General features: G+C 37.4%; 1 protein-coding gene across 3 annotated transcripts in view; it reads left to right on the plus strand.

Annotated features, from left to right (window-relative positions):
* The window catches only part of YES1 (YES proto-oncogene 1, Src family tyrosine kinase), a 50864-nt gene extending 29092 nt beyond the window's left edge, over positions 1-21772 (plus strand). For all 3 annotated transcript variants that reach the window (XM_071417954.1, XM_071417951.1, XM_071417943.1), the window contains 11 exons: positions 4410-4682; positions 8794-8893; positions 9568-9666; positions 12646-12749; positions 12929-13078; positions 13302-13457; positions 13756-13935; positions 16176-16252; positions 16591-16744; positions 17278-17409; positions 18178-21772. In XM_071417954.1, coding sequence (XP_071274055.1) covers positions 4418-4682; positions 8794-8893; positions 9568-9666; positions 12646-12749; positions 12929-13078; positions 13302-13457; positions 13756-13935; positions 16176-16252; positions 16591-16744; positions 17278-17409; positions 18178-18386 — 1626 coding nt within the window. In that variant the 5' untranslated portion in view covers positions 4410-4417 and the 3' untranslated portion in view covers positions 18387-21772. The remainder of the gene's footprint in view (positions 1-4409; positions 4683-8793; positions 8894-9567; positions 9667-12645; positions 12750-12928; positions 13079-13301; positions 13458-13755; positions 13936-16175; positions 16253-16590; positions 16745-17277; positions 17410-18177) is intronic.
* Positions 21773-22691: the final 919 nt, after the last annotated feature.

A 22691-nucleotide genomic window follows, 5' to 3' on the forward strand; every position in this document is an offset into this window, starting at 1 on the left:
ACGGCTACATGTGACCGTCACTCCTGGCCTTCCTCAAGATGTAATCTCCAGAAGGCAACTGGGACATGCTGCATTGTAACACAAGAGCATAATCATAGAGGTATTCAGTTGGCCCCAAAAGGAAACACCAGTTTTCTTGGATGTCTTTTGTTTGGTTGTTTTGGTTTTTTGCGTTTTTTTTTAATAGTGTTAGGTTTTGTTATCAAATGCATTACAGCAAGTGAAACAAACATAAGCCTCTTCCAGCCTTTGGTTCAGGGTTTCAGATGGTAACACCCAGCCCTCAAAATCTCTGTGCTGATGGGTAGGGTATGGGGGAAAGGCAGCGCAGTGTTTAGAGGCATTTGCAGGCTGCTTTGCTCTAAGGCATGTGGCTGGAACACAGTCAGTTTATCCACCCAAATTGAAATCCCCTCTTTCAATGAAAACTTTTTCTAATCTTCCTTGATGCCAGTAGTAGACCTTCATTGAAGCACTCCTGACAATCCTGCATCCCAATGAACCAAGGAGTAACTTATGTAACTATCAACTGGAAGGAGCAAAGACACGTTAGATAAACAAGTAGGTTCTTTGTGACACCCACCTCTCTGGGCTGGATGGACAAGGCTGCAGACACCCTGAGGGAATTTGTCAGTATGCTAAGATAAAATTGCTTTAGAAGAAAAACTTGTTTTTCTTGGTCTGGTAGCTCATCCTTAAAGGAAAGCAGCAAAATGCCAACACGAAGACTTTACTGGCCACACTTTTCAATTGTTGTTGAACAAACCTTTCCTCTCATCTGGGACTCTGCTATAAAAAAGAGTTGGGATGATAAGAGAGCAGCATTGACTTTCCTGGAGTTCTCATCTTGTCAGAGTGTTTATTAAGGGTCTTCTTCATTGTGTGAGGTATTTGTAGGGTATTGAATTACAATTATCTGTTGCTCTTTATATGACTTCCCCAAAAAGCACAAATCCAGTGAGATGCTACTAAAATTTCATTTGATTCCGACTTCCTGGGGTACTCTCATTCTTCTTTTGATTTCTGTGGGCACCCTGTTAACCTTCAACTATCCTTAACAGTAATCATTTTAGTTTCTGTTTCTACTTGAGAACATTCTAACATAGGTTTGTTTTCATCTAGAAGGCAGAACAAGACGGCTGGATTTATAATCCATGCCTTTGTGAACATGGTTTCCTGATAGACCTCCAGCAAGCTGACTGCCACCCTCTCCCACCCAAAATGTGTGGCACAGTGATCAGAATCAATAGGTGAATGTTTGTTTCAAAGAAAGAACAAGGTGCTGAAGTTACTCAAATAAATTGCCTCAGACACCAGTCTGGCGTGAAACAATGATCTAATTAGTGGGAAGTTAGAGGCTTGTGAATAAGATACCTTGGGTCAGCATTGCTTTAAATAGATTGACTTCTGCAGTGAAAATAGGAATTTCCCATTTGAGTCTATTTTAAAGAGTTCAGTGCAACAGAAAGAGAGCTGTTAGCTTTTTATGACAAAAATGTATTCCTTAATATGTTTTTGCTGGCCAGGCAAAGGTTGGTAAAAATAGGTGTAAAGTTATTTCAGTTACATACATTTTTGATAACAAATGTAATACCAGAATAATCAAATCCAGCATTGCACACCAGCTGCTTAGGGATTTTTTGTTCTTTATCCAGCAATTTATTATAAGACTAAACAGTACTAAGTCGTTGGGGGTTTTCCCCCACAGGATGGGCAGTCAGGGATTTTTTACTGCTTGCTCTTGGTTTATATCATCTTTTCTCCCCTCATGCTTCTAACTTGTCTTCACAAATGCATATACAGAATTTTACTGCAGTTCGCACCTATATTTTTTGCTTTTGAAAGCTAGGGAGTTTGCTCAATTTTCTTTTGTGGCTATGCAGTTATAAAAGTGTTTACATTTTTGTCTGCTTATTTCTGAATGTCTTTCTCTCTGAAGTGCTGATTGAATCTCTGCTGTTAATCTCTTTAACCTCTGAAAGAAGATTACCTTAACAGTGAAGTGGCTGGGGAGGGGAGAAGCAAGGGAGAGGTTGATTCTGTTTTTCTCAAATGAATTCAGGTCTTCAGTAAGGGCTTTTCTTTGTGACACTCAAGCATCCCAATAGTGAGTTCTTGCTGTTAACACAGCCTTAGCGGGTGAGCACATACGGGTGGTAGTAGTTACCAGCCATTTGATCAAATCAGCAATTCCTTGGGCAGGATCCAGCAGTTTTACTGGACTTGGTAAATGGTTTGCTATCTATTTTTTTATTACTTTTTTTTTTTTTTTAATCTTGAGGTCTTATCAGCCTGCTAGAAGTTAGGCAAATGGCACAAGGATGGAAATACATTTGTGATGGACATTTGGACAGATGTCTGTGTGCTTCCCTTTTAATCTACTTGATTAACATTAGTAGTGTACTGGACTTTTGAATTGTGTGCTCAACTTCCAGCCAAAGGCAAGTAATCAGTGCTATTAGAAAAGACATTTTTGTAAAGGTGATTGGATTTTTATTCAATGCTAGCAGAAAACAGAATTAAAGTTTTTTTAAAAATAGTCAAGTAGGCCTCAGAGGAAGACAAGAATTCACAATAGGCAGCCACATGGCCAAAAGAAAGTATTTGGGATTATAGTGTCTGTTTGCAGCAGTAGAGAAATTAAAAGGATGTGATTCTGGATGTTTGACTTCTATTGTGAATTAATAACTGGCTTTTCTACTGTATATAGTAATGTGGTTTTTGTAAAGTATTTAGGCACATTGCATTCTTATTCACATATTTGAGCCTTGCTCTGTTAACATTTGTTCATAGTTAATAAGTTGGCAATAATAGTATAAGAAGTAAGAATAATTGAAAAGGTGTGCTTTGTGATGATTCATTATTCTGTGGAAAACCTTAAATGTGATTTGTAAAAGGGCAGTTATTTGACTTTGTTGCTGCTTGTTTCTGCATCAGTAATTGTATTACATTGCAGTATTAGGGGCTGAAATGACAGGGTGAATATTATGTTTTTGAGCATTAAATTTTATAGGGTGTTTCGCTGTCTGTGGACCTTGTTCCTTCCAGGAACTCTGATTCATGGTTCTTGAGGAAATTACAGTATCTTTATTATTGTAACGGTTAGTTATACGGAGGGTGTTATTTTCTCTCAGTGTGACTGTATTACAGCAGTATTTGTTTAGTAAAATTTACTTTGTTCCATATTTCTGTGTCTAATAGTTAACAAGGTAAGAAGGAATTGAGAAGGAAAAAAAGATTTAGACACACATTGGGAAATACTGTATTTTCCTAATTGTTAGTTAGAGTCCATGAAATTGTTGTTGTACTTATAAAAATACGTGGTTTTCATGCTTTCAGGCTCCTGCTGTTTATTTTTTTAATTGATTCATTAGAGAATGTTGAGCAGTTGATTTCCTGTGTCTGTAGAGGTTTTACTTTTGTAGTTAAAGTAGATTTTTAAACCCCCTCCTGCAAATAACACAGGGATTTTAATGCCAGACTTGTGCTGCATCTAATAGGCACTGCTGTTTTCTTCCTGATTTGTTTCCTAACTGGGGTAAGCCAGAAAATGCCTGCTACCAGTTGTCACACCACCTGATAAAAGACAGGTGGTGACTTCTTAAGGCTCAGTCGGTGTTAATTGCTGGTGACAGGTCTCCTCTGATTCCCTTCAGCAGCAGGTAATAGGTGCCCCCACGGTAAAGAACTCTGGCACTGTCTGCCTGTAGTGGGAGATGCTGGCACTCCTGGGCCATCAATTGTCACCTGGCCAGGCACAGTTCTGTTTCTAAATCCCTTAGGAATTGTAATTACTTTTGGGTTTTTTGCAGTTTTAGTTACTCTAGAGCTTAACCCTATCCTCTGACTGTTGAAGATCTGAGGTTTGTTTGTGAGATGTATTTGGGGGACTGGCAATGGATGAAAACTTCTTTATGTCTTTTAAAGATGTCAGCAGTTGGTCAAGACTTCATTGGCAGATGCTTAAAAAAGAAAGCAGGAATGCCCCATTCATTTTCTTTGTAGAATTGCTTTGGATTTGCTTCCTATAATTGAGTCTGGATTTGTCACATCTGTTTCCCTCTCCACCCTGGTACAGAAGATTCCAGTGTCTTTTCCTCATCTGTTGCCTGATTCCCCCTTATTTTCTTTGTTACCATTTACAGTCTGTCAAGTAACCAGGATGAAGAATAATTCAAATGTGCTGTTATTATGTGAAGTTGTAGAGGAAAATAATTAAGGCTTCCCTGGTCTGTGGTAATAGTTTAGGTTTTATTCCAGAATATTTTTTCATCAGAGTTTACACTCTGCATGGGGTTTAACAGTGTAAATTCGCATTTGGATTAACTTTTTGGGAATATCCTGTGTTAGCCATCTTAAGACCACATGAAGGTGAACTCTTTTTCTTTTTTTCCCTTTCATCCTCACAGAAACAACGATGGGGTGCATTAAAAGCAAAGAAGGTAAAGGCCCAGCCATGAAATACAGAACTGAAAATGCTCCAGAACCTGTTATTTCCCATGTCAGTCATTATGGATCAGATTCCAGCCAAGCAACACAGTCACCTTCAATAAAGGGATCAGCAGTTAATTTTAATAGTCATTCCATGACTCCTTTTGGAGGGCCTTCAGGAATGACACCCTTTGGAGGAGCATCATCTTCATTTTCAGCTGTGCCAAGTACATATCCTAGTACTTTAACAGGTGAGTGTTACATAAAATGATGCTATTATTATTTAGTATTATACCCACAAAAGATACTATGACACCTTGCCACACAGAAATAAATTGCAAATTCCTGATTTTCAGTATCTTTACTGCTCATGTAATAATTCAACCTGTATTCACCAGTGACTGGGGCATGAAGGTTGGGTGTTTTGGCTTTTATTTTTGTGGAGACAGTTAAGATCACAGAACAGAGAAATTTAAGAGTTACTAAAGACAGTAATGGGAATAGTTGATAAACTTACATTAGAAGTTGTAAGCTGTTGAAAGGATGTGTATGGGATAATGGCTTTAAACTTGGAGAGATGTACAAAATGAAAAACACTTCAGATTCAGGAAATTGGTTTTTTTAACGGGTTTTAAGTCTGACTGCTTTTAAGTTACATTACTACAACATTGAATGAATTTATAAAACTAACCTGGATTTGCATTATATTCTATGTACTTTGCTGTGGGAACAATATGTGTGAAATGAAAGAGTGGAATTCCCATTTTTGGTGGTCATATGAAAACCAGAATGGAAAATGTAAAGATAGAATTTGCAGCACACAGAGACCTTTTTGGCTGAGGTGTAGAAGATACAGCATTTTAAAGCAACATGCATATTTGATGTTATAAACCCACCTTAATATTAAAATCTTAAAACTTACAAAAATACTGATTTTGTCCATGTTACTGATTTAATTGTTTTGATGGATATTTTTGAGAGGAAGCTGTGATTTTTTTTTTTAAGAGACACTAAAAAGACAGACTAATTTATTCTAGAAGCTCTTTACAGAACTTTCAGAAAACAGAGTAAATAATTCCTTAATAGTCTATTTCTAGTTTCCCCCAAACCTCTAATGTTAGCACAATTACAGTGCTGAAGTGTTTGCATTGTTCCAGTGGCATTTAAAGTCTTTTAAAAACACAAGAAATCTGAGATCCATGAAAATACATTCTGACCTTGGCATTAAGCAATTCCGGAAACCAAGTATGAATTGTCAGGTAATGATCACCTCATGGTCCTTTTCTTGGGAGTACATTAAAAACCAAATAATTAAAATGAACATCTAGCCTGTATCATTTATGAGTCAACTGTGAATCCCTCTTTTGGATGAACATATGCAGAAATTAAATAAGGGCAGTATTTGTTTATTTTCATTAGCTCTGCTGAGGAAAGTTTATTGTATTTCATTTCCCCCAAGAACCTTGGAATATTTCTTCTTACTAGATCTGGTTCTTTGGTCATGTAGGAATTTCCAGCAGTGCATGCAAGCACTCCTGGGCATAACCAGACATCAGGGATGTAGCCCCCCAATGGATACCACAAATCCTTTGCTGCAGAGACCAGAAGGGATGTTCTCTTGCCTGCTCCTGTTCCTGCTGGTTGTTAAGCATGTTATATCTTGAACCAGAGTCAACAAGAGAGATTTCTCATGAAAAGAGAGTCTGATATCTCATCAGTGTGAAATCAGTTATCAGCAGGCAGGCTGATTTGTGTGAACGCTTCCATTGTTTTGCAATTAGGCAAAATGATACTGCATATGAAATTATTCCTCCTTGTTCTGTAAAACCAGCCCATCCACAGAAAACATGCATACATAAATACATACATACATAAACAGAATTGCAGTAACAATTATTTGGTACATTCAGTACTGCCTTTCAGATCAATCAAAATTGGGTGGTTTTGTGAGCAAATGAGATAGCCTTCATCTGCTGTAAGCTTTTTGTATTTGTGACCAATAAAACACTGGATCACATTCTGTCACCCTTTGTTTCACAAGAGAGGAGAATAGATGGGCTTGTCAAACAGGATGTAAATGTCAGTAGTACTTATCCAGTTGATCAGTGATGAGTGACAAGAGGATGATATGGTTGTCATCATGGCCTGTAGTGAGGCTGAAAAGTTGAGCCATCTTTTATTCCTCTAGAGCAGAAAAGAAGAAGAAATCTGAGTTAGTCACACTGCTCCTGTATTACACACTGTCTGTCTTCAGATACTCTGAATTCATAGAATATTGCTGAAAATCAAAACAGAAAAATGGATTACTGTTCCTGTCTTCCATGAAGCTGTGCTAGTACTCTGTAATCCCCTTGCTGAACAAGAAGGTAAAGTCTTCTCTCCAAAACCAGTCATAGACTGAGGATGGCATACTGACCTAATAAAAGGAAAATCTTGTGGCTGCATATAGTTTGAGCAACTAAACTAGATCACCTCACAGTGGTTCACAAAGAAAACAGCTGCAAAAGATTTGAAATATCATTTGTCAGTATCTTTGTTTAAATCAGTCCGTGCTGATGCTGTTCTCTTCAAGTATTTTTTTATTCTTTGCTATGAAAAAATAGCACTTGTGACTGAGAATAAAAAGAGGTTTTATGGTAGCTGAAGTTTTTCAAGTTTCTTTATATGCAGTTAAAAACTTTTGTGATATTGTGACTTGAGTGTATTGATTATTTTCATCTGCTGAAGAACTTTCTGGGGGTGGTTTATTTCCATAACTCTTGCTTTCTGTTTGCGTGAATACTGTTTGTATCCTCACTATTTTCTTGCTCCACCTATCAGTTTGTGTCATCAAAATAATGTAGTAATATAATGAAAAATTGGTAGAACTGTTTTGATTTTTAACTTAAATTAGGAACTGCTAACTTCTAAGGAATATTTTAATTCATTTTGAGTTCATAAATCACACTTAAAAAAAACCCCCTCAATTACTCTAACCTCCTGTGGGGATTTTGTTCTGTTTTTCCTAGCGGAACTATAAATTCATTTCCAGCTGAGGCCTGCTGAGAGACTGTAACCACAGGAAGACTCCTAATCAAACTATTTTAGGTGATTAGGAGCTCTTATGTCAGAAAGTACACATTGCAAAAGAATATTGCATATAGACTGTCCCCATTGCATTATGTATTCTTCCTTTCTGATCATGATCATACTAATTTTAAGACCTAAATTAGATGCAACATGTTTCTCTTGGTAGGCTTTCATGCATATCCTGATATGTACATGTGCACATTAGAGATGTAGTATTATATGTTTAAAAATATGTTATTGGTTGGACAATCATTAGGCTTCCTAAATGTTAATTAGACTAAGAAATAGCATTTCTAGGGCTTAAAAAGTCTTTCTGAATTGTCTATTTGCAATTTTCTATTTTAACTTTCTCATGGTTATGGTACATGGTTCTTTATTTTTGCTAGTAGCTTGTACATCTCATACAGCCTTTCTTCCTTTCCCTCTTCCTCTTCTCTGTCTTCCCAGTTTTATAGATTAAGTCTTTGAAGTATAGAAAAATGTTTTCTGCTGCTAAGTGTAGAAGCCTTCCTACCATCCACCTCTCTTACATCTGTCTCATTTAGGGAACATGTTCAACAGCATGCACTATACCAGCAGTGGGATGAGACAGCAGATTCCTTAGGGTTGGTGGAGTGCAGCTGTTCCTCATGTGACCTGCCTTGGTCCTTGTTCTTTGGAGTCATGCACTGATGGATCATCCTCAGCAAGGGTCTGCTTCACGGGTGGGGAGACTTGGTGGCATCAAAAAAATCATCAGTGCTAAAGCAGAGGAATGTCTTTGTCCCCAAGAGAATACTTTAATTTCTGGTTCAGTTCCTTGGGTAGGTCTTGATGTGTAACCTCCAAAAGTTGGTAATGCATCAGTTATTTATAGCTAAGTGCAGCAGGAACTTTCACTTCTGTGAAAATTAATGGCTGATGGTTTGCTATTGTGGTGGTGTAGGTTCTTCCAGAATTGCATTTCTTAACAAGAAGCAAGCTTAATAAAGAAGCTAAGGGTTTGGGTTTTTTCCTGATGATGCGTCATTGCAGGTTTCTGTATAAAAGTGCTGTAATTATTAATGTGGTTCCAGTGATGTGTCTAGTGGCCTTTCATGGTGCAGAGGCATATTTTCAGAATGTCTGTTTATGGGCATAGCTCTCTCCTAAGAAGTTAGCAGGTTATTGATCTGTCTTCCAAAATGAGATGCAACCCAGAGTGTTTAGTTGCTTCCAAATCAAAACTGATTTATTGTTTCATGGACAAGTCCTTAAATCAAGTGTTGCAACATTACTGCTATATCATACAGGATTTTTTTTCTTTTTCCTAAGGTGGTGTTACTGTATTTGTGGCCTTATATGATTATGAAGCTAGAACTACAGATGACCTTTCATTTAAGAAAGGTGAACGGTTCCAGATAATAAATAATACGTAAGTGTTCTCATTCACAGACCTCACTAGGTTGTTTGAAATAATTAGATCCTTAGTTCCTTTGGAAATCTGTGTATCCTATTTCAGTGAAGGGTAATTGATTTCTTTTTTGTTTAAATACATTCAATGTTCAACAAGCATGGGGTTAAAATACATAGTACTGCTAATACAATAACTTTTCTGGTTGAGATCAGTGTTTGGGTGCAGATGTAGAACTGTAGCAACTGTGGTAGCCCCAAGCCTTTTCTCGGTTGGGTGACCTCCTTCCCCTCCCTGCCCCAGCAAGGCACAGCTACACCCTTTGGGGCAGCAAAAGTGGGGACAGGTGCTGCTCCATCCCAGGCTCTGCACCTGGAGTTGCTCTCTGATCTGGAGAGGCAAATGAAGACTAGATAACTCAGAAATTTACTTACACATCTCTGCCATAAAGCATTCTGGGTTTACATTAAAAAAAAAGCCCCAAATCTTTAAAATATTAAATTCCACTAAGAGGCATTTGTCTTGCTCACAACACAAGATATATGTAGGTGCAGCACAAACTATTTGAGATGCCCACATAATTAAAATAACGTGTTACCTAAATTTACCTGCCTTTCATATGCAAGTACATTACAGGTGGTATGGGATTATGTGTTGTGTTTATATGTGGAAGAGGTAATGATGTTTCATTGCAGGGAAGGAGACTGGTGGGAAGCAAGATCCATTGCTACGGGAAAGACAGGCTACATCCCAAGCAATTATGTAGCTCCTGCAGACTCCATTCAAGCAGAAGAGTAAGATACTGTATTCTGTCAATTTTATACACTTCCTACCCTGTGGTGATACTGGTTTTTAAATTCATTATATGTAACATTTAAGGGTAAAATAGGAGAATACTATTAATGAAAGGATAGCAGTGCTACTTGGATTATGTCAAAGGTACAATTATTAGTAAGCATGGGGTGGACACTCATGCAGATGTTTTCTGCCTGCTTGCTACATGCAGGGCATGGAGAAAGGAGAAAGGTTGGGAGAATTCAGTAATGATAAAAATTGGAGGGCAAGCCTTGTGTATCATATAAAGCAAAAATGTATGGGTTTTAACTAAAGAGTTCACACACCATCAACTCTAGGTTTTTACCCCTATTTTTACTTGCCAGACCCTGAGTCAAGGTCAGCTATATACTTACATTCTAAAAAAGCATTTGAGTGCACAATTATTGTTAATTTATTAATCTGTAAGAACTTTTTGGTGACAAAATTGTTTGATATGCTAAGGACTGCTATGAGTTTGGAAAATTATACTGCTTTGTGTACCAGTGCTTCATACATTCATTTACTAAAATCCTGGAGTGGTTAGACAATCACATAAAATGACTGTGGATCCCGTAGGTTGGAGTAGAATTTTAGGTTATCCTTGTTCCAAGGGATTGTATTTGTTGTACTAGAAATATAAAGTTGCACAGCCCTTGTTTCAGTGATACTGCCAATCAGCAGTTCACTGATATGTGCACTTCTCTGTTTGCTACTGCATGTCTGGGAAAAGTGCCTTGTTTTCAAGATGTTTGCTGAATCTCAAGCTGAGACTTCAACGTGTTGCTGCTGCTGCTCTCACTTGGCTCTGTGCTATTAAGAAATGATTGCATCAAAGATACTCTGTTATTTTACACCCTTGAGTTTCATCTGGTTTTAAAATTATTAACCTTTTTTTTATTTTGGGGGGGAAAAAAGTCAAAGATTTCTTTTTTTTAAACTATGCAATAAAAGCTTAGGCTATTACAACTGCAATGGTGGTAAAATGGAAATGATAGCCCTTTACAAAGAAAGCATAGCTCTTGAAACACTGGCCAGAACAAAGTGGTGGGATTTGTCTTAAGTTTATCTGATAACTGGAGGTGAGAGTAAAGAGTGATGAATGAGGAACCTTCTAAAAAGGTTTATTTAAAAAAAAAACAGTGCTAATTTTATGAAATATCCCCACAGCATTTGGAATACAGTTCATTTGCTTTAGAGTTTGTTAGCCCTGTGCTTTGATAAAGTTTGTAGATTTTGTGTAGTGATTGCAATTAGAGATAAAAGTGCAAATGTCATACAGAGCCCCAAGTTGCTAAGAGTTTGTCTGTGGCCTTTTCTAAGCCTGAAACTGCTTTTGACAGGATCCATATTATTTGTGTGCTTCTTTTAATGGCACCATAATATAAATGTTTAATTGTCTCTAAAAAAGAAGCAATTAAACTCAACTATTATTTTATAGGTAGTGAAATAAAACAGCACTTTACAATATAGTTTGTAAATTGTTGTAGTCTGAGGAAGAGGCATTTTTATGTGAAGTTATGAACTAGGTTCAAGTTTGCTTCTGTAAGATTTTATGTTACATTCAAATTGTCTCCAGTGTGTATACGCTCATATCCATTTCTAACTTTGCACATCTCCTTCAACACTCAAACTGCAAATACAACAAAATGTAAGAAAAAGTTTCAAATTCCCATGTGATTGCACAGGCCATTCTGTTCATGCCAACAAAGTGATCCCTCTTTATCTACATTTTTTCCCCAGAAAATATTTCACCCACAAAGCCATTGTTTTGCAGCAGTTTGCAGTACTATTTTTCCCATCACTCATGAAGCCAAATTAGCTTGACGATAAGATAGTGACAGACAAAAATGTTTGAAATTTACACTTTACATCACTGGTAACTTCTGAGGCATTTAATAAAAACAGATGTAGTTAGAAATACATCTAAATACATCCAAAGTCTGGAGATTCATAGGAAGATGGACCTTAAAATTATCACTGGCTCAGAACAGCACTGTGTGGAGGATGTTCATCAGGATGGGCATGCTGTGGGAGTATAGAAGAAAAAACTCCTTATGTGAAAGAGCTGAAGGCAAGAAAAAATGCAAGTCTTCTAAAACATCTGTGTTCTTTTTGGTATCAGAATAATTCAGCAATTTGTAAATTGTAAACTTCACAAAGAAGTAAATGACATCTATCATAGGGTTGTTCCTAAATGATCAATATAAAAAAGAGCTCTCTCTGCTGAGATAGAGAAAGATGTGAGGCAACAGAAATTGAAACAGGAGAGTTTCCAGCTGAGTATAAGAAACATTTTTGTCATGAGGACAGCCGGGAAGGGGTACAGGTTGCCCAGGTTGGTGATCTGTCCTTCAGGGTTTTCAAGCCTGAAGCAGACTACATCCTGAGCAACTAGGTGTGATGTCACTACCTACCCTGCCTGCAGCAGGAGGCTGGACCAAAGAACTCCAAGGGTCCTTCTAACCTGAATGAACCTGTCCTCCAATGATATTTATGCACACTCACTTTGCATTAAATATTGTTTTCTAACATAAAGCCAAAACTTTTTAAAGAAGGTATTTCAGCTGCAGTTTTGATTGTGCTACCAAAGTGTGTCATCTGATTCATCTTGCCCTGAAAACTTAGCCTGAGGAGGGTGTTTCTTTCAACATTAAGAACAGCTGATGTCTGTTGTTAAACCAGCAGGAAACCGTAGTGTTTGCAGATACAGGCCTCTTTGCATGTATTTTGTAAATAACAGAAATGAGAGTCATACAGAAATAGGTCATTTTAATCTTTTGTCTATATGGATGTCGTTGCTTTTGTTGATCAGTATCTGCTTTGGGATTTTTGTAGCCCAGCAACTGTTTTGGAATATTAGTAGTCCAGCCAGTGCTTGAGATTTCTAAATCCTTTGCTTATATGTGTACCAAAGCATAGGAAACTTTTATTTACACATTTCCTTTTACATTTTCTAGGTGGTATTTTGGTAAGATGGGCAGGAAGGATGCAGAAAGGCTACTTTTAAATCCTGGGAACCAGCGTGGTATTTTCTTAGTAAGAGAGAGTGAAACCACTAAAGGTATGTATGTGTCTGTGTATCTCTTCTCTCTCCCCAACACCAAGGTGAACATTCTTCTGCCTGTCCCATGATACACATGAATGTGCACACCATGTGTGTGTGCCATGACACTTGGGGAGATAGGTTAAATACCTTTTTCTATTTTGGTGAAGAACCAGATGTGATTTTTTTTTTCCTAGGTGCTTATTCCCTTTCTATACGTGACTGGGATGAGGTCAGAGGTGATAATGTAAAACACTACAAAATCAGGAAACTTGACAATGGTGGATACTATATCACAACCAGAGCACAATTTGAATCTTTACAGAAGTTGGTGAAACACTACAGAGGTAAGTCCAAGTTCCAGAGTCCCAATGTTACCCTGTGCCTACTGTGAGGAGGAAGGACTGCATCCATAGCTTATTCTTAAAATTCACAACTATAAAATTTCTTTCTGATTTCAACAAAAAGTAAATGGATTAATTGTTTTTTATCAACATTAAGATGCTGCTTTTCTTACAGTTTTACCGTTGCTTAACTGTGAAGCTGTTGACATTTTTTTCTGTTTTCCAGAACATGCTGATGGGCTGTGTCATAAGCTAACAACTGTGTGTCCCACTGTGAAACCACAGACACAGGGACTAGCAAAAGATGCTTGGGAAATTCCTAGAGAATCATTGAGGCTGGAAGTTAAGTTGGGCCAAGGATGTTTTGGTGAAGTGTGGATGGGTAAGAGCTTAATGTGACACATTTCAGTTGTTCCTGTGAATGTTTCAATAGTATTTTAAGTAAATCGGTATCGGGATCTGAAAATATAATATCGTAGAGAAATGAAGGGAAAAAATACCAGTTATGATCATGTAATCATGCATGTAGTGGTAAAATTAATATTCAGTATAGTTCTAGTTTATGATTATATCTAGTTTATTATTATTTCTTAGCTAAGAAAACAGAAGCAAAAAAAAAGTTTCAGCAGAAAATCTCTTCAGTATTACAGTGGGGAATAAAACCTGATCTGTTTCTCTAGGAACATGGAATGGAACCACAAAAGTAGCAATCAAGACACTAAAACCTGGCACAATGATGCCAGAAGCTTTCCTGCAGGAGGCTCAGATCATGAAGAAGCTACGACACGACAAGCTTGTTCCGCTGTACGCGGTCGTTTCTGAGGAACCAATCTACATCGTCACCGAATTCATGACAAAAGGTGTGGGACAGAATAGTTAGAAATGCTACATTTGAAAGGTTATTTAAGACCTCAGCAACAAATCAAATGTTTAATTAATGTTAGGTATAAGCTAACTGGAGTATAAGTGTTAATTTTGATTAAATTAAAATGAGCAACGCTTGACCTACTTGGAGCAGTCCTGATTTAGATTATGGGCAGAGACATGATTCTTTCGCACATCTGTGTCACCCTTTCTAATCTTCCAAGTACAAGACTGGGGGGTTTTCTCCTCATTTTTAGTGTGTACTGTCCATCACATTTAAATGGAACAGCATAGCTGGGAGTATTATTGTGAGATTATGCCTGCCTGTAGACAGGTCATGCTAACAACAAAACATGTTGTGCTTTGGGTTTTTTAGTGTTTCTTTCCCAGCAGTGTAATAGTAAATTTTAAAAAGGTTGAGTGTTTTTTTTTCCCAGACTCCCTCCTTTATCCCCTTGTTTTCAGTCTTTGATCCTTCTTCCTTTGCTCTGTGTCATTTCCCCCTCCCCCTGCTGCTGAAACAGAGATTTAGAGATTTAGGGAGAATGTAGAAATAAACATCATAAGCATATGACTGTTAAGAAGCAGCAGATTTCCAAGTCAATTATTCCATTTTTTATAAAATGCAGACTTCTGTTCAACTCAGAGAAAAATTTTGCTATCCTCATAAGCTACAGAAGCAAGGGAATGGCTAGTTGTGTTCAGTACTGCACTACAAATGTATGGGTTTATGCATCCACTTTTTTCCTGTTTGGATGGGGTTTTTAAAGGGTTGTGTAAGATCAAAAAGGTAAAAATGAATAGAAAATGTAAAAGCTTCCTTCTGCATTTTTGTTCCTAAATAACACTAGACAGCCATGCAAAGTCAGTTTTCATTGTTCAGAAATCAAGATTTCAGCAAGGCAGTAAGGAAAAAAATATTTATAATTGCCTAAAGAAAAGCAAAGTTCACTACCAGAACTGGTTACCTTGCAAAAGCAAAAGAATTGTAATTTGTCAAACTTACGGATTTAAAATGCTGTTGGAAGCTTCTCTTTATAGCTTTCCTTTGACAAAATTCACATATTTTACAAAACCCACAGAATTTCCTTGTTCTAAGCTACTAGAACAATTTATTTTTATTTCCCCTTTCACAAGGAAGAGAAGCAGGTACAAACTGCAAAGTATCCAACTGTTTTTTGCAGTGTGGACAGGTTACTAGAGATCAGTGTGAAATCTTTGCTCCTCTTCAGTCCTTTGATCTCATGAACCAAGGTCAGAAAAAGTCTGTGCAAATACACACAGCAAACAGTAGCAGCAGTGTGGGTCTGACCTGACACATTTTTACTTTCACTGTGCAAAAATACAGCAAGTCACTAAATTTATGTTGGAGAAATCTAATTCAGAATTACTGCTATGAACTGCTGTGAATCCACTTCAGGATATGCAGTCAAGTAGTTTCTTTCCCCACCTTGGCCACACTTGTAATTTTGTTACTGTAATTTGGACAGTGACAAGAGTGATTAGTTACCAATTTTCACCAGTTTCTTAGGAAAGAGATCCTATTCTTACCATGTGTGACATAATGCCACCTGTAAAAACTGTTATGTAGAGACAAAGCTTTACTGCTCAAGTAGAGGTTGGAGTCTTAACAGAAGCACAGGTCCTTGGAACTGGTTTCAGATACTGCTCATGTAATGTTCTGGGTACAATTGCATTATATAAATGGGAGAAAATAAGGTATTGTAAAGAATGGAAGATAGTTTTCACTGTAAGAAATAAAAAGCCACAAAATAAAAGCAACAATTTCAGAATAATTTCTCTAATATATGATTGGGGCTGGCAGAAAAATGTAAGTAAGGGATAGAGGTTTTTTGTTCTGCAATTATAAATCTCAGAGAAGAAAGCCCAGCTAGGAGGAGCACTGATACCAACAACACTGGAAAAATTCCAGTGGCTTGCCAGAAACAGCAATCTGTTTTGTTATTGTTTAGTTATTTGCATTATTGAAGTGGATTCCAAACCACTTGGATAGAATTGCACTAACTAGTTACCACTGCAGAGGTAACTATGGGCATGATCATTGGGTCACATATTCTAGTAAATGATGGATTTTCAAATACAGATTTCATGAGATAAATGTGTCAATCATAATGTCTAAGAAGAAAATCTCATTTGTGTTTTCAGGTCAAGTTAATGTTTTTGTTTTTTCCTCTTTTTTTTTTTTTTTTTCTGAAAATGTGTTAATGTTTTGCAGGCAGCTTGCTAGACTTCCTTAAAGAAGGGGAAGGGAAATACTTAAAACTCCCACAGCTGGTCGACATGGCTGCTCAGGTACCAAAAAAAACTTACAAAACGCGTGTTTTGTGCCTAGAGAAGAGGTTTCACATAGCAACTAAACGTAAATATCAAATGTTCTGGCTGATGTGTGCTGCTCTCTTATACCTTCTATTGTGGGTTTGTAATTTGTCAGAAAGGAAACAGTCTGGTTTGCAATTAGCAGATACTGCACAGCCAGACACACTAATCAGTGCCGAGCTCCTGGTTGCTATAATGTCATTCCTATACTTATACAATGGGAATTGAGCTAAAATAAGGGGGTGCAGCTTAATGCTTGGGAGAAATGTATCTAGCCATGAAAAATAACCTTTTATAACACTTTTCTTTTTAAGATTGCAGATGGCATGGCTTACATTGAAAGAATGAACTACATCCACAGGGACCTCCGGGCAGCTAACATTCTTGTAGGAGACAATCTTGTGTGTAAAATAGCAGATTTTGGTTTAGCAAGGTTAATAGAGGACAATGAGTACACTGCAAGACAAGGTAAGGCCAGTTAATTTATTTAATAAGACTGGTTGCCTTTCAATTGCTTAGAACTATTACATTTAGTAGAACATGCCTTTGTGTTCTGTGTTCATGGATAAAGATCGTGCATAAAAGTGTGCTTTCACAGCTCTGTTTAGGTGAGCCCCTTGCCTAAGTGTCATCCTAGTAAACTTCCTTTGTTCAAAGTTATGTGCAGTTTGTTTGTGATTTCAAAAAGCACTTTTAATTATTTTTGGGGGATCAAACATGCTACAGTTTGAAGAGAGATGAGATTCCAGAGAAGTTGTTCATCAGTTTCACTTTTTGAAACATATTTAAGTAAGACTCTCAAATGTCTTTAGTGCTTCCAGATATGTAGCAAATAATTGCTGTCCTAGTTTGAGAAATATTAAAATACTATTCCACCTTGAATTTTGTCATAAAGTATAAAAATATTTTTAGTGCATTATTCTTTTCAAAATATTTTGAAGTGTAAGCAAATTGTGGATTAGCAAGGGAAAACTGAGCATCTGTCTTTCCAATGTTTGTAGGAGCTAAATTTCCAATTAAATGGACTGCTCCAGAAGCAGCGTTGTATGGTCGGTTTACAATCAAGTCGGATGTATGGTCATTTGGAATTTTACTGACAGAGCTGGTAACTAAGGGGAGAGTGCCATATCCAGGTAACAGGAAGATTTAATCAATTTTTCTTTTCTTTGTTGTATTCTCTGCCTCTGAAGTTACCTTTTGTACTTTCTCCATTCAGAGCCCACAGTTGACAAGTAGAGACAAAAACTTAGTCACACCTTACTGGTTCCTTTGTTCACAAAGATACTTTGGTTTATGTTCAGATTAAATCTTGCATATTTTCAAATGTTTCAAGGTAATAGCACTTCTAAATGTGACTGACAGTTTATTTCAGATTAGTGGATATCCTTCTGTTTTCTCTCAGTCTGTTCCTGATATTTCTACTTTTGACATTTTCCCAGACTACAGAGAGCATCACTACACTGAACCTGCTAAACCAGTTTTTGAAACTAAACATTTTTCAGCAGATATTTTGCTGGATCTGGAATGTGTAAGGCAGTTCTGTTAGGGATATTTAAAGCCTTTTTCTTGGCCTGATTTCAAATTAAGTTGTCCTTGAATGGAACCCAAGGCAGGGAAAAGCTATTTGGACTTGAGTCTCCTCTATGAAAGAACAGGTCCAAGGCAATGGGAAAGGGAGAAAGGGAAAAGGACTATGTTTTGAGGAATTACCAGTGTACTGAAGTAATTTTCAGAAAATGTATTTAATACAAAATGTAAAAATTTCATTCCCTATAAAGTGTGTTCATTAAAGGTTCTGTTCTGGTAGAACCACATGCATTGCAGCTGCAGAGGTTCTTGAAAAACTTTGGGAAACTGTTCTTTGCATAATGTCATTCAGAGCTAATATGCTTTCCTTTTAGGAATGGTGAATCGAGAAGTTCTGGAACAAGTGGAACGTGGGTATAGGATGCCTTGTCCGCAAGGCTGCCCAGAGTCTCTCCATGAGTTAATGAAACAGTGTTGGAAGAAGGACCCTGATGAGAGACCAACATTTGAGTATATACAGTCTTTCTTGGAGGACTACTTTACTGCTACAGAACCACAGTACCAGCCTGGAGACAATTTATAAGCCAACAGTCTATATAACATGCACAAATCTGCCAAATGTAAAAGACTTGCAAAGAATTCCTGAAGTCTCTAAGGAATCACAGGAAAGAAAATCTTCGCTACTTTGCATGCTCTTAATGGCAAACTGGAATTTCATAATGCAGTTGCACAAAACCACTTTTAAAGTGTTATACTCTGATTTACCAATGACATATTTTTTATTTTTTCCTCTTTCCCAACTTATTTTCAGGGTCCAAAGGAAGCTTACTGAAAATATGGGGCAGAAAAAATGAGTGTTGGTGTGAACAATAGCTGAAAAACCAATGTTTCAAATCCTTTATTCTCCGAATATTTGCTAATCATTGTACTATTGAGGGAACTGTGTGGAATTTGTGATCTTGGGGTAAGGCCTTTTTAAAGCAGAAGAACTTTGTGGGACCAAGCAATTCTATTCCAGTTCAGTAAAACTCCCTGCGTTTAAAACTACAGATGTGTGCCCCCACCCCCGCAAAACAAAAGATGGTACAACTGTATTTGATTTATAGTCTCAATCTTTAAGCTTCCACTTTCATGGACTTAATTAGAGTAGGCAGGTAAAAAGAGAAATTGGAACAGTGAATGAGAAACTTGATCTAAATGGTAGACCTCAATAGTGAGATTAGAGAGCATAATGCACTGTGTTAATACTTGTGTTAATATAACTGGAAAGTAGCATGAGAGATTTTTCCTTTTTTCTTTCTGCATAGCTAATTAAGAATAATGAAGGTAACTAGAAAATGAGGTAATATTTTATAAAATTGTGTTGATAAAGTATGATGATATTTGAACTTGAAGCTATGTAACACAATCACGGGGGGAAAGCCTTTAATCTTTTAAGCTCCAGTGGAACAGCGAGCTTTTGTATGGGAAGACTACCTGAACAAAGTTACAAAGTTCACCAGGAAAACAAGACTGAAGCTGGTAAATGGCCACCTTTTAGTCCTTTTTCAAAGACAGGTTTGGTACTGTTGTATGTGGCTTGTAAGTGTTAACGAGGATGGGTGCCACAAGTGCTATCTGTCACTAGTTCAGGGATTTGATTGCACTTTTGCTTTTCTTGGCTATTAAGACACACACACCATTGCTCTTCCCACTTCTGCCCTTCCTACAGAATTATTTAACTAAAAATAAGCGAAAGAAAATGTGAAAGTTTAAAAAATAAAGGGATAAAATATATTTAATATTGTCCAAGTAATGAAATTTGCTGGTATTCAGCCCAGCTGACACTACATCTAGATTTATTTTCTTTGGCTACTGACATATCAAGCAATAACGTCATGTCTTTTACTCAACAATTTGCATGAGGTTCTTGAATTTCTGATCAAGCTTATATACTTTAATTTTGAAACACTCTTGCTTAGTTACTGGCTTGGAATTCATATTATCATTGTAAAACTATCCAACAAATGAATTCAGAAGAGCTGGTAATATAGTTCTGGTACTAAACTTAACATTCATGGGTTTACACTACATTGAATCCAACTACCAAACAGATCTGTGTCAGAACAGTGCCATCATTTTTCATTTTCCCTCATCATTGCTCATCAACTGTACATCTGTGGCTATCAAATTTTAAAAGGGCTTTCTGTAAGAAAAACAAAAACAAAACAAAAAAACACATACACAAAATACTTTAAAAACCCAAAAAAGATGATGAAATTTTAATTTTTCTAAATATTTTAAAATAATAACACAATCATATGAGTTTATGTATTAATACAGTCATAACAAAAAATGCCAACAATGACACTGGCATTGTATGGATTTTTAATTACTGAATGGAACAGTTCATTGTAATAACACTTGTATAGTAAAGGAATAAAACACTAACTTAATGAACGTGTTCATTGTAAATGGTTGTGTATTATAAAACTTCTCCAAAAGAGTTTGTATGTTTATGAAAATTTATTTGTTTCACCTGAAGACCTTGATGTGGTTCTTACCCTAACAGAGTTTAAAATTCACATTCACACTTTTTATATAAATAGTAATAAGTTTAATTATGTAACTAAGTATTTTTATAAAGTATGGCATTGTTGAACTGTTTTGCAGAATTGGTTCAAAATAAATTTCACCTTGATTGCATCTGCTTATTTGAGGTGGGGGGGGAGAAGGTGGGAGGGGGACAAAAGCAGAGTAGCCTTCAAATTGAGGGGAGGAGGACTGGAATAAAACATCCATGAGGTTCTTTTTATCCTCTGTAAATTGTACTTCCATGCAGGATTGTGAGTTCATTGTGCATTATTGCTGTTAAAACAGACATTTTCTAGACCAGTTCACAGGTCCTTGGCAGGAATGGGTTAGAACAATTCTGCCTGGGCATAAAACAAACTCCTCTGGTGGACAGACAGACAGACTTGGGATTCTTGTGAGAGCAACTCCAACTTAAACTCTCAGCTGGCAATCACTGTCATGCTGTAAGGCAAGCACATATTCTCCCTCTTGCTTTCTCTGGGATTAACAGCCACTGTTCACTTCTGTCTAATTTTTCAGGGAATTTTATACGTTTGTTCTTGTGACAGCCAATGTTTTATCTCAACCTCATTGAATGTTACCTGTCTCAGCGACCAGTATGACTCAAAGTGCAGATCCTGGCATGTATCTACAGTGCCACTGTAGGTCAAGGAGCTAGTACTGTTTGAGTTTCAATAATAGCTAACACAGCACTAAAACCATTCTTCTTACAGAACCTACAAACTGCAAAGTTTGCTGTATTTTTAGTATTTCCTGTAATGTAATTAATGTTTTACTATTTTTAATGAGAACAATCATGTAATTTATGGTAATCTGTGCTCCTCCCTGTTGTCCATCCAAACTTTGTGATTCCCATTCTGCATGCTAGGCCTGCAGACTGTTTCTGTCATGCATTGTTTCAGGCTGTAGTATTTTAAGAATATTTTCGTAGTATTTTTGAGTAAACTTCCAAACATAAACGTGTGCAAGCCTACTATTTAGATAAAGTACATTCCTACTTCAGCATAAAGCACTATGAAAAGAACCTTATGTGTTCTTATCCTTGCAACCACTGAATTGCCATTTCATTAGGCTTGTGAGTAGCCCTTACAACTGAAAAGTAGCCTTGGAAAGGATTGGAGGGGTTTTTGTTGGGTTTGGTGGGTTATTTTGGTTGGTTGGGTTGTTTTTTTGTTTTGTTTAAAGAAAGACTTCTAGAGTTTGCTGATGGGCAGAAACAAGGCTGAACACTGTCTTACCCACACTCATCTACAATACTAATGTTTGTTCTAAAACACATTTTCTGCAGCTGGAGTGAGTATAAATGAGTATAAAGAAGTAAACTTAATGAGCCCCACTTTTGTTATTTATTTTCAACTGTTCAATAAACTTCTCAGTTTTTAAGTTTTCCGTGGAGATGCTGTAGATGTTTGTATTTGTGGCAACATTCCCCCGACACGCCTTCGCTTAGAGCTACACAATCAAGTTGGGTTTAAACCACAGGAGCACTCAACATAAGCTAAGCAGTACATTGCAAGCAGGAGACTCAAATTCTCACACCTGGCTTTAGGAATTTAGGGCTAGATTGGAACAGCTGATCTGGGCACCAGAAGCAGGTCTGGGTGGATAAGTGTCTCAGTCCAGAACTGTGATTCACCCAATAACTATTGCCTTGTGCAAATGTCTGAAAGTGCAGGTTCCTTCATAGACACACATCTTGTTCCCACTTCAGCCTCATTGTAGTACAGGAACAAAACTGCCTTTGACCTTCCAGGCACTGCAGGAGAGTGACTGTCAGTGTGGGGCTGGGAGCATCCTCCCAAATACGCATCTCTGACAGACACCTTTCCAAGATAGGGTGGGAAGAGTCAGGAGAGGGAAGTGAGGTGGTTGTATCTATTTTTGATGTAACAGCCTGGAGTGTAAAACCTGGGTTCTGATCAAGAATCCTGGCTAGCTGGGTGTCAGCTGTGAGAGACTTATGAGGGTGTTGAGAGTTGGAAGCAGAACCCACAGAGGAACTTCGCCCTCAGCTGCAGACTTTAGCATTTCCTCAAGGACCAGATTATTTTCTCAGCACCTTTTTCTAGTGACACAGAGCGAGTGTTAGTTACAGAAACAGCAACAGCTTCCCTGCTTCTTTCTCCCTTAGCATAGGGGAGGAAAAGGGGGTGAGTGGGATAGAAGGATGGAGGCAAGCAGCTGAAGTACCACACTTCATCACTGGGCAGAGGGAAGCAGGCTGAGGGGTGTGGCATGGCAGATGTCATATGTTCTTGTCTCTGTCATATTTTGAAAAGGAGGTAGAAATGCAGGGGAACTGAAGAGCATCTGC

Source organism: Agelaius tricolor, unplaced genomic scaffold (genome assembly GCF_023055355.1).
Source record: "Agelaius tricolor isolate 1412-34295 unplaced genomic scaffold, bAgeTri1.0.p SCAF_2, whole genome shotgun sequence".
Taxonomy (NCBI): Eukaryota; Metazoa; Chordata; class Aves; order Passeriformes; family Icteridae; genus Agelaius; species Agelaius tricolor.